The sequence below is a fragment of the Wyeomyia smithii genome, chromosome 1, assembly GCF_029784165.1.
Source record: "Wyeomyia smithii strain HCP4-BCI-WySm-NY-G18 chromosome 1, ASM2978416v1, whole genome shotgun sequence".
Lineage (NCBI taxonomy): Eukaryota > Metazoa > Arthropoda > Insecta > Diptera > Culicidae > Wyeomyia > Wyeomyia smithii.
Genome location: NC_073694.1, coordinates 70,876,296 through 70,892,254, shown reverse-complemented (window position 1 = coordinate 70,892,254; position 15,959 = coordinate 70,876,296). Strand labels below are relative to the sequence as shown.

Sequence of the window (15,959 nt, the reverse complement as noted above, 5' to 3'; positions counted from 1 at the left end):
GCTACTGCAAAACACTTAAATGGCTGGAATTCTGGACGGACTAACCAGGAAACTATAATCGGCAACTGGCACCTTTTGGTGCCTCTAAATTTTGTTACAGAAGCGGCAAATTGAATTTTCTGTTTTACCAAATGATGCTGCTAGCGGAAAAAACCTTGCAAAAATGCATGCTTGTGTTGGTGTTAATATTATGACAGCGGCCGGCGCAGCTTTCAAGAAACATTTGTCTCTTCCATTCCATAATTTATGTAGCCCATCCCTCTTTTAATTTATCTGACGAAGCCTTGGTATAAAACGTACCGTTCGAACATTTCACCCCATCAGTTTCATTACTAAACCGTACCGGCTACATACGGACGCTATCTTGAAAGAATTCTGGACGGACTGACCAAAAACATGGATATATTCGGCACCTGGCCCCTTTTGGTGCCTCGAAATTTTGTTACAGAAGCGGCTAATTGAATTTTCTGTTTTATTACAAAATGCTGCTGCTAGCGGAAAAAACCTTGCAAATATGCATCTTTTTGTTGGTGTTAATTTTACGACAGCGGCCGACGCCCCATCATTCTGATTCCAAAACCGCACCAGTGACATGCGGACGCTAGGTGATAGCAGCTGAAAGGAGGAAATACAAAATAGTACCGGTCATCTCGTGCCGGTTTCACCCGTAATGCTGGTGGCTTTAGTAGTAAATGGCTACTGCAAAACACTTAAATGGCTGGAATTCTGGACGGACTAACCAGGAAACTATAATCGGCAACTGGCACCTTTTGGTGCCTCTAAATTTTGTTACAGAAGCGGCAAATTGAATTTTCTGTTTTACCAAATGATGCTGCTAGCGGAAAAAACCTTGCAAAAATGCATGTTTGTGTTGGTGTTAATATTATGACAGCGGCCGGCGCAGCTTTCAAGAAACATTTGTCTCTTCCATTCCATAACTTATGTAGCCCATCCCTCTTTTAATTTATCTGACGAAGCCTTGGTATAAAACGTACCGTTCGAACATTTCACCCCATCAGTTTCATTACTAAACCGTACCGGCTACATACGGACGCTATCTTGAAAGAATTCTGGACGGACTGACCAAAAACATGGATATATTCGGCACCTGGCCCCTTTTGGTGCCTCTAAATTTTGTTACAGAAGCGGCTAATTGAATTTTCTGTTTTATTACAAAATGCTGCTGCTAGCGGAAAAAACCTTGCAAATATGCATCTTTTTGTTGGTGTTAATTTTACGACAGCGGCCAGCGCCCCATCATTCTGATTCCAAAACCGCACCAGTGACATGCAGACGCTAGGTGATAGCAGCTGAAAGGAGGAAATACAAAATAGTACCGGTCATCTCGTGCCGGTTTCACCCGTAATGCTGGTGGCTTTAGTAGTAAATGGCTACTGCAAAACACTTAAATGGCTGGAATTCTGGACGGACTAACCAGGAAACTATAATCGGCAACTGGCACCTTTTGGTGCCTCTAAATTTTGTTACAGAAGCGGCAAATTGAATTTTCTGTTTTACCAAATGATGCTGCTAGCGGAAAAAACCTTGCAAAAATGCATGTTTGTGTTGGTGTTAATATTATGACAGCGGCCGGCGCAGATTTCAAGAAACATTTGTCTCTTCCATTCCATAACTTATGTAGCCCATCCCTCTTTTAATTTATCTGACGAAGCCTTGGTATAAAACGTACCGTTCGAACATTTCACCCCATCAGTTTCATTACTAAACCGTACCGGCTACATACGGACGCTATCTTGAAAGAATTCTGGACGGACTGACCAAAAACATGGATATATTCGGCACCTGGCCCCTTTTGGTGCCTCGAAATTTTGTTACAGAAGCGGCTAATTGAATTTTCTGTTTTATTACAAAATGCTGCTGCTAGCGGAAAAAACCTTGCAAATATGCATCTTTTTGTTGGTGTTAATTTTACGACAGCGGCCGGCGCCCCATCATTCTGATTCCAAAACCGCACCAGTGACATGCAGACGCTAGGTGATAGCAGCTGAAAGGAGGAAATACAAAATAGTACCGGTCATCTCGTGCCGGTTTCACCCGTAATGCTGGTGGCTTTAGTAGTAAATGGCTACTGCAAAACACTTAAATGGCTGGAGTTCTGGACGGACTAACCAGGAAACTATAATCGGCAACTGGCACCTTTTGGTGCCTCGAAATTTTGGTACAGAAGCGGCAAATTGAATTTTCTGTTTTACCAAATGATGCTGCTAGCGGAAAAAACCTTGCAAAAATGCATGTTTGTGTTGGTGTTAATATTATGACAGCGGCCGGCGCAGCTTTCAAGAAACATTTGTCTCTTCCATTCCATAATTTATGTAGCCCATCCCTCTTTTAATTTATCTGACGAAGCCTTGGTATAAAACGTACCGTTCGAACATTTCACCCCATCAGTTTCATTACTAAACCGTACCGGCTACATACGGACGCTATCTTGAAAGAATTCTGGACGGACTGACCAAAAACATGGATATATTCGGCACCTGGCCCCTTTTTGTGCCTCGAAATTTTGTTACAGAAGCGGCTAATTGAATTTTCTGTTTTATTACAAAATGCTGCTGCTAGCGGAAAAAACCTTGCAAATATGCATCTTTTTGTTGGTGTTAATTTTACGACAGCGGCCGGCGCCCCATCATTCTGATTCCAAAACCGCACCAGTGACATGCAGACGCTAGGTGATAGCAGCTGAAAGGAGGAAATACAAAATAGTACCGGTCATCTCGTGCCGGTTTCACCCGTAATGCTGGTGGCTTTAGTAGTAAATGGCTACTGCAAAACACTTAAATGGCTGGAATTCTGGACGGACTAACCAGGAAACTATAATCGGCAACTGGCACCTTTTGGTGCCTCGAAATTTTGGTACAGAAGCGGCTAATTGAATTTTCTGTTTTATTTATTAATTATTGTTCAAAGCGCTCTAATGTCAGCAAATAAGAAAGCACTGTTAGATGAAAAATATAGAGTCCTACGTCATGCGGTATGTATGAAATGACAGCGATTAAATAAGAGAGATCCATTCTTCTAGTATTCAGCATTCAGAAATGCACTGTTAGATAAAATTGCAACAAATACTGGAGTTGCAATTCCCTCTACTATTTGTTTTGATGGAATATAAGAAAATACGGTAGTCAACGTCATGCGGTCGTGTCTTGAATACCACCCTCCTACTTTTTTTTGTTTGCGCGATGAGTCTTGAAATGTTTTACTTTTTTTCTCCCACAAGTAAAAGCAATGAGAATCGTCAGGTGAGGTAGGTTAACTTATCAACGGGCTCGATACGACATACACGATTTGCTTTTGGAATTTTATTTTTTTTCCTAATTGGTCCGCGTTCGAATATGGTTTACATCATGTGATGATCCACCGGATACTACGTAGTTGCCAGTTTGAGGAACGACGTAGCGTGCCGTTTTGATTGTGGCCGTTATGAATGTTTAACTGTTACAGTTTCGATTGTCCAAATAGAAAACAGAGTGCAATTAAGATGTTTTTCTGGAGACTTTTTTCGTGTGGTTTTGTGTAATAGTGTTGTTTATTAGAATTTATGGTAGAATAGATTAATTAAGTTGTATTTACTGATGTGTCGTGTGTCATGAATTTTTAAACGCACTGACTCTCGCATGACAGGTAATAGAAAATTCAATTCAATGGAGTCGAGTTTGACTTTCAAGGATTATTTAGTCAGCCTGAAATAATCATGATTGGTTTGGTCCTGTCAATAATTTCAAGACTTTTGATTAGTATGTACATCTACACCTAATGTTTGCACTTAATGTTTTAGATGCACCAAGCTTTGCCATTTTTCTATCTTTCCAACAGTATCACACCCATTATAAGGTAATGGGTAGCTCAACTTAGTAATGAGCCAATATGACGCATAGTATACTTTGAATCCGTCATCTACCACGGTTTTGCACGGTCAGGCTTCAAGTAGGGTTTTATTAGCAAACATGTTCTCACCTCGAGAGCAATGGTGTGGTTTATGGAAGCTGGGAGTATGGTTCAGTGATAATACATGAAATCTTATGCTTCACTTTTCCGATTTTTCTAGCTTTTGGGCTGTTTATGTTTTGTATACAATGTTCCAAACATGACTAGGTCGGCATTTTGTTAAAAAACTTAGAACCATATATTGGTCAATATGGAAATTTGCATTTTTAAATTATTAAGGCTTTGCATGCATGAAACTTTGCCATTTTTTTTTATTTAATAGGCAACATTCGCATCGACAACTAAGATAGAATCGGCGTGAAAAGTCGTGTCCCCGAGTTTCTGCGTCGGTAGGAGGGAATAGAGCGGTCGTGCATAGTGCTTCGATGTTAACTGCGTTTCCGGCTCGGGAGCATTTTACTTATATGAACGTTTTTAGAATATAGTGATTTCGAGGGCTATACCCAGATACTTGTTCATGTCTCACTGTGACTGTTTAACCGAAGATTTCGTCCGGTCGATAAATATCGCGATTAACGAAAACACAATGTATACCCTCTAAAGAATCGCGTCGGCCGACGTGCAGTCGTTTCTTCGAAAGTACTCGGGATTGACAAATAGCTGATGGCTACGAGTAGCAAAGGCTACATCGCGGACCGTTTGGCAAGAAATATACTCATGGTTCGTTTTCGTAATAAGCGCGCATCATTGTTATATTCTGTTTTTCAGGTGTGTTTTTCGCGGGATCGTATCGTTTTTTTAGAGCAGACAAAGTGTATACGAGAAACGTCGTTGGTCGATTTGTTAGGTAGAAATGTCCGGTTGAACGAACTCCGCGTCGATACATTCATGAGGTCGAATTATCTAAAGATAGATCAACAACGCGCCCTTGATTTCGGTGTAAAGAGGAAAAGAGGATCACCTTACGAGGAGATACCATATCATTTGAAGTTGTCCCAATTTGATCAAAGGTCTAGTATTCTCGCGTACGATTTATTTTTGCGGTGTTACATTGTCAAACTGAATAAGTTCGAATCGCATTATGAATATCGTGGCGGATATAATGAACTTGTTCGCGCGATACTTGTTCTAAAGAACCCGACACTCGAAACAAGCACATCGTTTACCAAAACGAGCCCTTCTGTGTACCTTGCCCTTTCTCCAACATCCCAGTGATTTCTCGTGGAAGTGCAGAGGTGTTCTCGGCTTCCAATAGGCGAGTATCACGTCAACATTTTCCTATACAAATTCCTTCTTTGACCTGCATTCGGATGCGGCCGGCGCTGGTATTGCCTAATACAAAGATTAAGGTCACCAGTTTTTACACATTGAGGATGCATGTTGGTCCCAAGCATCATCTGTTGGTTCTCTGTGTAATTACAGTTGATCTGGCAATAACGGAGTAGCAACCGCGGGCGGTCAATCATGCTCATGCTCATGCTCATGCTCAACACTTCTCCGTCGCTGTGAGCGTGCGTGACGCATAACCGATGACACCTTTTTCCTGGAGTGCCATGACACCCAATCCGAACGAGCTTGCGTAACACTCAATCACAAGCGGTTTGTTGACATCGTAGTACTGAAGTGTTCCAACGTCCCCCACTATCGACTTCATCCGCTTAAACTCCTGCTCCTCCGTATCCGTCCAAATTCACGGTTCCTTTTCAGAAATCAATCTCCGTAGCAAAGAACTTTCAGCGCTGAGGTTTTTGATGTAGCGCCCGAGGTAATTTATCGTACCGATGAATCTCTGCAGTTGTTTTCGATCCGTTGGAGAAGGAAATTCCTTGATGGTTGCGATCTTGCTATCATCTGCCTTCAATCCCTGGTTCGTCAGAATATGCCCAAAGAATTTGACCGACGTTTCACAGAGCTTGAGTTTGCTTAGGTTCAGCTTAACGTTGTTTCTGTCCAGTTGAAGGAACAATTCCTTCAGATTTCGGTTATGATCTTCCAATGCCTCTCTCAACGTTTCACCGGATCCGTAGATCAGTATGTCGTCAGCCAAGCATTCAGTCCTTGAATTGTTTCTTGTAGTTTAACTTGAAAAATCTCTGGCGCAGGAGCAACACCAAACGGCACATGAACCCACCGGTATCGGCCAAACGGAGTCCAAAAAGTCGTCAAACGGCTACTCTCGTTGTCCAATAGCACATGCCAGAAACCCTTTTTGGCATCCACTGTAGAAAACACCTTTGCTTGTCCTAGTTCTGGCAAAACTTCGTCGATGGTAGCAAACTGAAGGCGAGGACGTTTTAAAGCCTTATTAAGTGGAATCGGATCCAAGCATATACGTACCGGCCCGGTTTGTCCACCCTTTCTTATAAGAACAATATTGCTGACCCAATCCATGTGTTGGGTTTCCTTCATAATAATACTATCTCGCTCTAGCTTCCTCAAATCCTCTTTCAGTAAACTACGCATAGCAATTGGAACTCTTCGTGGTTGTTGAATGGACGGAACTACATTGGGATCAACTTCCAAACACACAACCCCAGGGAACTTTCCATATCCCTCGAAAAGTTGCTTGTGCTGCTTAACTAACTGCTCAGCCTTGACTCGGTAAATGTTGAGGAGGTGTTACTCCGATCTTGATGATTGGAGGACAACGGAATGACAAAACTTAACGAATTCAAGTTTTTTACATACCTTTGCTGACAGGAGTGGCATGTGATTGACGTTTACGACTTGTAACGCAAGTGTGTACTTACGACCGTTGCGTCGGCAAGGAATTCGGACCTCACCAAGAACAGGAATCGTACCTCTGCCAAAACTTTGCAGACGAAATTTAGACGGAAGTAAATCGGGAGAGTTGCCACCGGTTGCTTTCTTCAACCAATCAATTCCAACGATACTCGTATTCGCACCGGTATCTAGTTCGCAGCGCACAGACTGCCATCTTTTGCTAATGAAAATCTTCAAATCAGCAAACACGTTACCTCCAGCATCCGAAAAATCATAAACTTTTCCGATAACCACTTCTTTTTCTTCTTCTTCACTCTCCGTTTCTGAATTGTCACTTCCTTCACTTTGACTCGTCGATATACTGTCATTTTGTACTTTTTTCACATTTCTTCGTTTATTTTTAATCTTCTTCCCTTGCGCCTTGCACACTTTTTCGAAATGGTTTCTGCCACCGCACCCATGACACTTCTTTCCCAGTGCAGGGCACGAACCCTTTGCAAAATCATGCCAGTCACCACAGTATTTGCATTTCATTTTTTTCTTCTTACTCTTCACCAGGTTCACATCGGCACTAGAAAGTCCCGCAACAGCTGCGTGCTTCTCTGCAATCTCTTCCGTACGACACATATCGATTGCTTTCCCTGAAGTAAGATTCTGAGTGGTCAATAACTTGCCTCGCAGCTTCGGCCACTTACTGGACGTCACCACTTTGTACATTATGAAATCTTCTTCCAGTGTCTCAAAGCGACATAACTTAGCTAAGGATTTCAATCGAGAAACAAATTCATCGATACTTTCGGTCACATCTTGCGTCATCGAAAAATAACTGTACCAATCCACCATTTTGTTTTTTTCGCAAACTACTTTTCGCTTTATTGCTTCGATTGCAACGTCAGGATCTTGCTGCTGTGAGTCCGTCAGCTCAAAATTGAAATACTTTTTTAGCGCAGACTTTCCAATCACAGACAAAAGCACACTCGTTTTTTGCCTGTTTTGATCTGCCGGCCATTTATCCATTCCTACTGCACTTGCATAATTTTTCCAGTTTTGCACAAAAAACTCGTAGTTTTGTTCCATGTCTCCCTCTAGTTCAAGCGGAGGAAGAGGAACAGGTATAGCCGATGCCTTGTCCATCGACGACCGTGAACTTTGCTGTGGTGCGCGCATTTGGCGCAGTGCATCCACCATTTCCTTGAAAACACCACTTTGGTGCTCCATAAACACATTAAATTGATCGGCATCCATTCTGAAACGTAACTTTCAGCACTACCGGGAAAATCGCACGAAGTAGGCACAGCAAAAGAAATATGGCTGCCAAACAGGACTCGACTTGTTCACAATTACACTATTCGCATCGCAAACATCGACCGCTGCTGCAAATGATTCTTTCACTGTCCAAACTTGTTTTTTCCTCATAAATACTTTTCCGCGATTTCTAATGACGCCAGAAGTATTTTCAGAACACCACGATGGCTTCTGACACCATGTTTTATTATATGAAAACACACAGATACTTCCTTTTATAAGACACTTTTATTATACATCCGAACGGCACGCGAGTATGCAAAAGACTCTCTCTGTTTAGCCTAACAGGGCTGTTTAAATATGGCGCTCTGAAGGAGCAACTAAAAACTACGTAATATAACCACTTACTTTCGTCAACTTTTACCTAAAAACAATCAAAATTAAAATTGGGACAAAATGCACAATGAAGAGCTGCCTGACAACTTATAGCATGTTTCATTATTTTTGATTTTACTTTCGAGACTTCAAGCGTTTCTCACTTCGCGTGCTGATTTCTGCTAGTGGCATATTAGCCATCTGCTTTGGAGCATACTTACCTTTGTTGTGGTGCGTTTTGGTCGCGGGTTTGTTTGGCGGCAATGGTAATTTTTACCAAAAAAGACATTGAAATCGAGTATTTTATAATAAACTTCGTCATAAACATACAAAAAATAGATCCTACAATCATCCTACACGTTCAATGTCTCTTTGTAATGATTTGAAGCGCTGTAAATCACAAAAATGCTTAACTGGTGCGTTTTGTACAATCCTCTCCTATGTTCGACATAAACGTTTTTATTTCGATTTATTAGGTTCAGGAAATATAACAACAAAAGTGTATGTGTATGTGTGTGTGTGATAGAACAAAAAAGTGTAAATTAGTTTTTGTAAGATCCGTCAGGCATTTTAAGGCTCCAAGTAACTGACCTCTGTGTGCTCGACCTCCATGTATTTCAAATGAGACGAGTTCTTCGAAGCTCCTGTAATAGGGACCATACTTCCAACTTAATATATCCGGCATTCGGCGCTGCGAGGGGCGAGGCCCCGGATTGCGAGGCCCTGAATAGCGATGGCGAACTTCCTGATGAGGTCCCGGATACGGCCACGGGCGGTGAGGCGCCGGCTGCCGCGGTCGCATTGGCGGCCCTTGACCTTGCAGGCCGAGCCCGGGAACCGGTCTTGGTACATATGGTCCTGCTGTACGCGATGGGACCGGTGCAGGTGGTGGGACAGGTCTTGCTGCCGGTTACAGATTCTGCCCTGCTGGTCCTGCCGGCCGTTGTTGGGCACCAGGAGGTGGCCGTTGTCCTAATGGTAATCCTTAAGACATAATTTATCATTAGGGGCGACGCAACGCGAATGATCTGTTTGTTTGAGGTTGTGATGACGATTGCAGAAAATCTTCAATAATTGAAAAATCACCTGAGGTAATTCTTCAATTGTATAACATTGTCTGAAATTGCCACCATAACCTCAAACAACTCGAACAACCCCCTGAGCCTAAAAAGGTGAGGCCACAATCCAATGATTTTGATGATGAATGAGTTCAATCAGACGTACTATTATTTGCCATTTTACCGAATTTTCTTCCCATATCCTTGACGAACCTTTGAAATAATGTAATGGAATTAGCAATTGAATATAATGTATGTAATTACACATACATACATTAATATTCAATTAAATTCAAATAATGCGCAGTATCAATTAATAAAAAATTCGAAAATATGAAAGCACCTGGTGACGATGGAATCTTTAACATATTATTCAAACATCTTCCTGAGAGCACAATAGAATTTTTAGTAAAATTTTCAATTGCTGTTTCCAAATTGCATATTTTTTCTAATAATTGAAAAATGCAAAAATTACTTCAATTTTAAAGCCCCAATGAAAATTTTAAAAAGTTATCTTACTGATCAAACTCTGGAGGTTTTCTATCATAATTCAAAATCTGATAGATTTCCTGTCAGAGCAGTGTGCCTCGAGGTTCAGTCTTGCGTAGTCCTGTACAACATATTTACTTCAGATCCTCCCGATTTGCCTCTAGGATGCACGAAGTCATTGTTCTGTGATGACACAAGCATTTCCGTAAAAGGCTAAAGTCTTCGTGTCATATGCAGTCGAGTGCAGAAAAGCTTAGATATTTTGACGTGGGACTACGTTTTCTTCACCATACTAAGGTACATTCTGTGGAAACTGGATTGAACATGTAACGTTTTTGGTTGGCGGAATGGAAGATTTTAGATGCTAATAGCGCTAAAACAACTGCTCTGATTTCAATAGTTAATATACCGTTGGAAAGCTATAATATACAAGATTTGTATAACATGATAATTTTGGTTTCCATTTTCTTATTACTCCGTGGAAAATGCGGAAAAATTTGAAGGTCGAATAACCACATACATTTTTCATACGATTGGTATATTTCCCTAACGCAGACTTCACAAGCTTAGACGAAATGATTTCACGCATTCAGTCATTGTTAGATTTGAGCAATTACAGCTACAGTAAAGTGCAAGTGTTTTAAACCTTTCAAGAATTTCAGGTAAAAATATTTTTGTTTTCGGGTTTTCTTACGTTAGTAGAGGTACTTTCGATTTTTTCAGGATAATTAAAAATTCTTTTTCATAAACTTCGTTTCAATTTTTTGAGGCCACTTTCAACTAAGCTTATTTTTTTGTCGATCTCCGTAGCCGCAAGGTGACAGAGTCCGCTTTGACAAGCGAATGGTGATAGGTTCGAATCTTAGTAGAACCAAACCATTCGTTCGCAAAAAGGACTTTAGGTATGGGTTTATTCTCAGGCTCCTACACACAAAATCTTCTCTCCAGATTTAATAACCTCTCGTCTAAAGCTTCGATAATATCATAGACCATAGCACGTTATATGCTTTTAGAGTGATAGCTTGCAGGAGGATATGATAGAATCGATAAGGAAGGAAGTAGGTTAGTCTGAAGGAGAAGACAAAAAGCACTATAACACGGAGCAGATTACTTCTCAATAAGTAGCACTGCAAAATGGTAAAAAAACAGAAATGTGCAAACAGCAAAAACGTCCGGACAATGCCGCAATAGATCAAACAACTACTGGTCGCAGTGGGGTCCACACAAAAAAAAACTTAATTTGGAGCAGGGTGGCCACTTTATAGGGAAAAAATAGGGAATTTCTACATTATATGAGCCGTTGCGGAACAGAGTGGTCTAAAGACCATTTTTTTTTAAATGAGTTTTCTACATAAACCGCATTTACTCAAGAAGCTGAAGTTAGGAGACTAGAAAAATTTCGAAAAACCGAATTTTAAAGCTGATTTATATCATGTTGAAATTTCGTCCGAGACAGAATGACCATTCTGTTTCGGAACAGAGTGGTCTATGTACATAAATGAGCTCATACCATCATGTAACATGTGACATGTAACATATTACATGTGGTATGTAACTTATCACTTGCCCTGTAACATGTTACACGTGATTTGTAACATGTTACATGTAATGTAACACGAAAAATGTCACATGTCAAATATCATGTAATATGTAACATGTTGTGTTACATGTAATGTTACACGTCACATGTTACATGTGACATGCCATGTACATCATGTAACATGTGACACTAGCCATTTTATACGAGTTAACGTTATTTTTATCTATGTTTATGTACATAAACCACTCTGTTCCGAAACGATACGAGGATTCTAGTGAAATATATATGAATTCAGAGAAGTCTATGTACATTGGTATGGTAAAATCACTTATTTCGCCAAAAAATGGTAACTTCATGTATTCACATGTTAAACCACTTCATATCCTTTATATTAGAACATTTTGTTCGAAAGAATCCGTTAAACTGAATTTTATTCAGAGATTTTTTGAAAATTGCTTCTCCTGACAAATTTGCTCGATGGCACATAGACCACTCTGTTCCGCAACGGCTCATTTGTAGATTACACTTGTATTAATCAAAAAACGTGAAGTCTCAGCTTGCTTACATCAGAATCTATGTTTATATAGAGTCGCGCAGAGAGAAAATCCATCATTCCGGCAACACAGTTTTTTTTCCATTTGTTGCCAAGAACTACCCGCATTATCACCATAAGGAACCATTCAAATATTACATAACGCGGAATTTGGCAATTTTCAATACCCACCCACCCCCATGTAACGCAATTTCACATGTTTGCCACACGCAATATAACGCTTCGCTAAATACCCCCCAACCCCTGAGCGCGTTATGTATTATTTGAATGATCCCTAACAACATGCTTAACAGCCTATTCGGGGTATATTCCAAACTGTCTGGGTTATCGTTAAATCATAAAGATTATCGTTCGTTTATGGTTCCTGTTTATAAGGGTATACAGTACTGTTTTTCACCATGTATAAGCGAATATCGTTTTTTGAAATTCTTCATAAGGTATACAGTTTTAAAAGATTACACCAGTGATACTTAGTTAAATGTCAATGAACCAGTTTACTTCAACTTTCCGTTACTCTATATTATAAACATAGACTCTGGTTTACATCTAAGAGAAGAGTGGCCAAGATGATACCCTGGTTTGCTCCAGGTTTTCATTATTGAGTAAATGAATGTGTAATATCCTGGAAACAATTTTGTTTTGGTTGCGGCAAACAAAAGCAAACAAGAATTTGAATGAAGTGCCAAGCGTTTGGTTGCAAAAACTACTGTGGGTCCGGTCTGGGCATTGAATTTTATCGATTTCTCAATCAATTTCTCTCATCGAATGCAGAAGCTTATCCATAGTGGGTAAAAATCTGCGTGGAATCTGAAAAAGATATTCCAAATTTGTACACGTGCACACCAAATGCCTTTACACATGAACACCAATAAACCTACCTAATCATTTTAACAGGTCAAGTCATATCGATTTTGATGGAATCCACGGTATTTTGACGTGTTTTAACATTTGACGAGTTTTAACATTGAAATCTGAGTGTAAAATGATAGGTTTTGGTATGCAAGACATGGAAAACCGAAGTGTGAGACAATTGATTTTGTGCTGTGACGTGAAACGCAAGTGTATTCCCTTTAGATATGGAATGTTTCATCTATTAGCACAAAAGTAAGTGGAATCCACTTAGCAGTAACGTGTCGATTTTTAATAGTATATGCAGTGTAGGTATTTCTTATCATTATTATGTTGTTTATTTAGTTGTTCGTCGTAACTTAAAATCTAGCTTTTCTTCACAAACAAACAACTTACCGTTGATTTTGCAATAGGAATTGAGTGTTTTGCCGAGTATTTTTCATTGTGTTCTGTTATATTTTTTTCAATTAAAATCCGGAAAAGTGAGAAAGACAAGAAAGTACAGTAGAAATATGATGAACTAAAAGAAATTTGTTTGTCATGTTTTATATGTTGTTTGTTATCTAATTTTCACAATTGTAAAATTATCAAATATAAATAATTTTCTCTGGTAGCACTGGATTTTGCGTAAGGCAGACTACAGATGATGTTATGAACAGATACGCAAAGAGTGAGGTCGAAAACTCCAAGTGAACCGTCAAATCGAGGCTCCAAGTGTGCAAAGTAAACAAACTCAGGAGTGTTACTTTTCGTACAGAATGTGTATTGTAATCAGTATAATTGTTGTGAACTACGTGCAATTATGGTTTTAACGGAAAATGTGTTCGTTGTGCTCGTATTATGAGTGATGCATAGAAAATTAAAAAAGTGTATAAACAAGCTTTGAAACTCAGTTATACATCCTTACAAAGTTTCGGAATTTCATTACACTTTCTAGTGCGTATGAAAATTCATGCGAAATTAAAGGAAAAGAGTATTTTTTGCGATGAATATCGTTTCCGGTTTTTCGAGCAGTTGCAGATAGTTTTAAGCCTGTAGTACACTCTTTGTCTAATGGTCGAATATTTGACCTTCTGACATAATGGTCAAATTTATTTTACATCATGGTTGTTGTTTGCCCGTGTTTGCCCCATGTTAAAATTGGAGAATGACAAACAATTATCTTTGACCAAATTTTTATCTGTCAAAAAGTGCCATATATTTGACGCTTGATCAAAGAGTGTAATACAGGCTTTAGTTTGGTGATGGGTATTTTTCAAGCTTCATATATCACCTTAAGCATTTCCGAAATGTCGTTGACAAAATGCACACGTTTTGCCCTATAACTTCCGTCAGACCGATATACCCATCGGAAGATTTTGTCAGCAAGTAGATTGGCATGCATGCTAACTATCCAACATGGTTTGGTGATGGGTATTTCTAATGTTTCTAGGAATGTAACTTAATTTTCAACTTTTCGGATCTGGTTACCATATAGTTCAGGTTCTCGTTTTATTCCCTTTTTGGGAGTTAGTTATGTGTAGTTTTATTTTCCTAAAGGTATATTGTTTCATTCGTAATTATATTTTAACACGCAATCTATTAAAAATATCATTTATTTAATTAATTTCCAAAATAATATTCAGTTTTAGTTAGTTCCGATACCCGCCGCTGCGCCACCCCGTGCGCTGCGGTTGGATAAATGTATCGCTGAGCAAAACTGTCGGTCATTTCCTAGAAACAAACCAAACTCGGAACTCGGACTAGCGTGAAATGAGCGACAGTTTTTCTCAGCGACACATTTATCCGACCCCAGCGCACGGGTGGCGTAGCGGCCGGTGTTGGAACTAATTTAAACTGGATATTATTTTATAAATTAATTAAATAAATTAGATATTCAATATATTACGTGTTTATTTACTGTTTTAAAAGAAAGCCAATAGGAAAAATAAAAGAAAGCAATAAGGAATGAAATATTACTTCAAGCGAATTCCCAAATAGGCAAATCAACGAGAAATTCAAGTATGAGATAACCAAATCTAAGAAGCAGAAAATAAAGGTTCATTGCAAGGAACACTAAAAATACCTATCACCGAACCATGTTAGAAAGTTAGCAGGCATGCCAAGCTACCATCTGACAAAAACTTACGGTTAGCTTCAGGGTCTGACGGAAGCTATGGGGCAAAAGGTGTGAATTTTGTCAGAGGCACAGCGGAAATGCTCTTGGTGATGTATGAAACATGAAAAATACCTATCACCGAACCATGTTAGAAAGTTAGCAGGCATGCCAAGCTACTATCTGACAAAATCTTACGGTTAGCTTCAGGGTCTGACGAAAGTTATGGGGCAAAAGGTGTGAATTTTGTCCAAGTTTCAGCGGAAATGCTCTTGATGATGTATGAAACATGAAAAATACCTATCACCGAACCATGTTAAAAAGTTAGCAGGCATGCCAAGCTACCATCTGACAAAATCCTACGGTTAGCTCCAGGGTCTGACGGAAGTTATGGGGCAAAAGGTGTGAATTTTGTCCAAGTTACAGCGGAAATGCTCTTGGTGATGTATGAAACATGAAAAATACCTATCACCGAACCATGTTAGAAATTTAGCAGGCATGCCAAGCTACCATCTGACAAAATCTTACGGTTAGCTTCAGGGTCTGACGGAAGTTATGGGGCAAAAGGTGTGAATTTTGTCCAAGGTACAGCGGAAATGCTCTTGGTGATGTATGAAACATGAAAAATACCTATCACCGAACCATGTTAGAAAGTTAGCAGGCATGCCAAGCTACCATCTGACAAAATCTTACGGTTAGCTTCAGGGTCTGACGGAAGTTATGGGGCAAAAGGTGTGAATTTTGTCCAAGGTACAGCGGAAATGCTCTTGGTGATGTATGAAACATGAAAAATACCTATCACCGAACCATGTTAGAAAGTTAGCAGGCATGCCAAGCTACCATCTGACAAAATCCCCAGTGCGTCTTGAACTGTCCTACAGATCAGACGTTTTTTTTCGGTTGCTTGTGGACTGGTCTTTGACTGCCTATAGCTTCAAAGTTTGTGTTTTGTCAGTGTGTCTTTTAAAGACTACCTGAAAGTTATTCCCATCAGTCTTTCTCAAGACTACCTACTTTTGAATTTAACATTTGTTTTAACTTTTTTCGTATCACCTGAAATGGCTGGACGGAAAAAGAAACCTCGCATCGCTGCGGGGAGGAAAAGAGAGGCATCTCTTTCTGACA

At 39.8% G+C, this 15,959-nt stretch overlaps 1 protein-coding gene across 1 annotated transcript; it reads right to left on the bottom strand.

Moving 5' to 3' along the window:
* Positions 1 to 5,596: 5,596 nt before the first annotated feature.
* On the bottom strand, positions 5,597 to 7,875 carry LOC129716814 (uncharacterized). Its single transcript, XM_055666648.1, has 3 exons — positions 6,595 to 7,875; positions 6,038 to 6,498; positions 5,597 to 5,963 (listed from the first exon to the last, which is right to left on the bottom strand). The coding sequence occupies exons 1-3, from the start codon at positions 7,873 to 7,875 to the stop codon at positions 5,597 to 5,599; spliced, it is 2,109 nt and encodes a 702-aa protein (XP_055522623.1).
* Between the last annotated feature and the right edge of the window lie 8,084 nt (positions 7,876 to 15,959).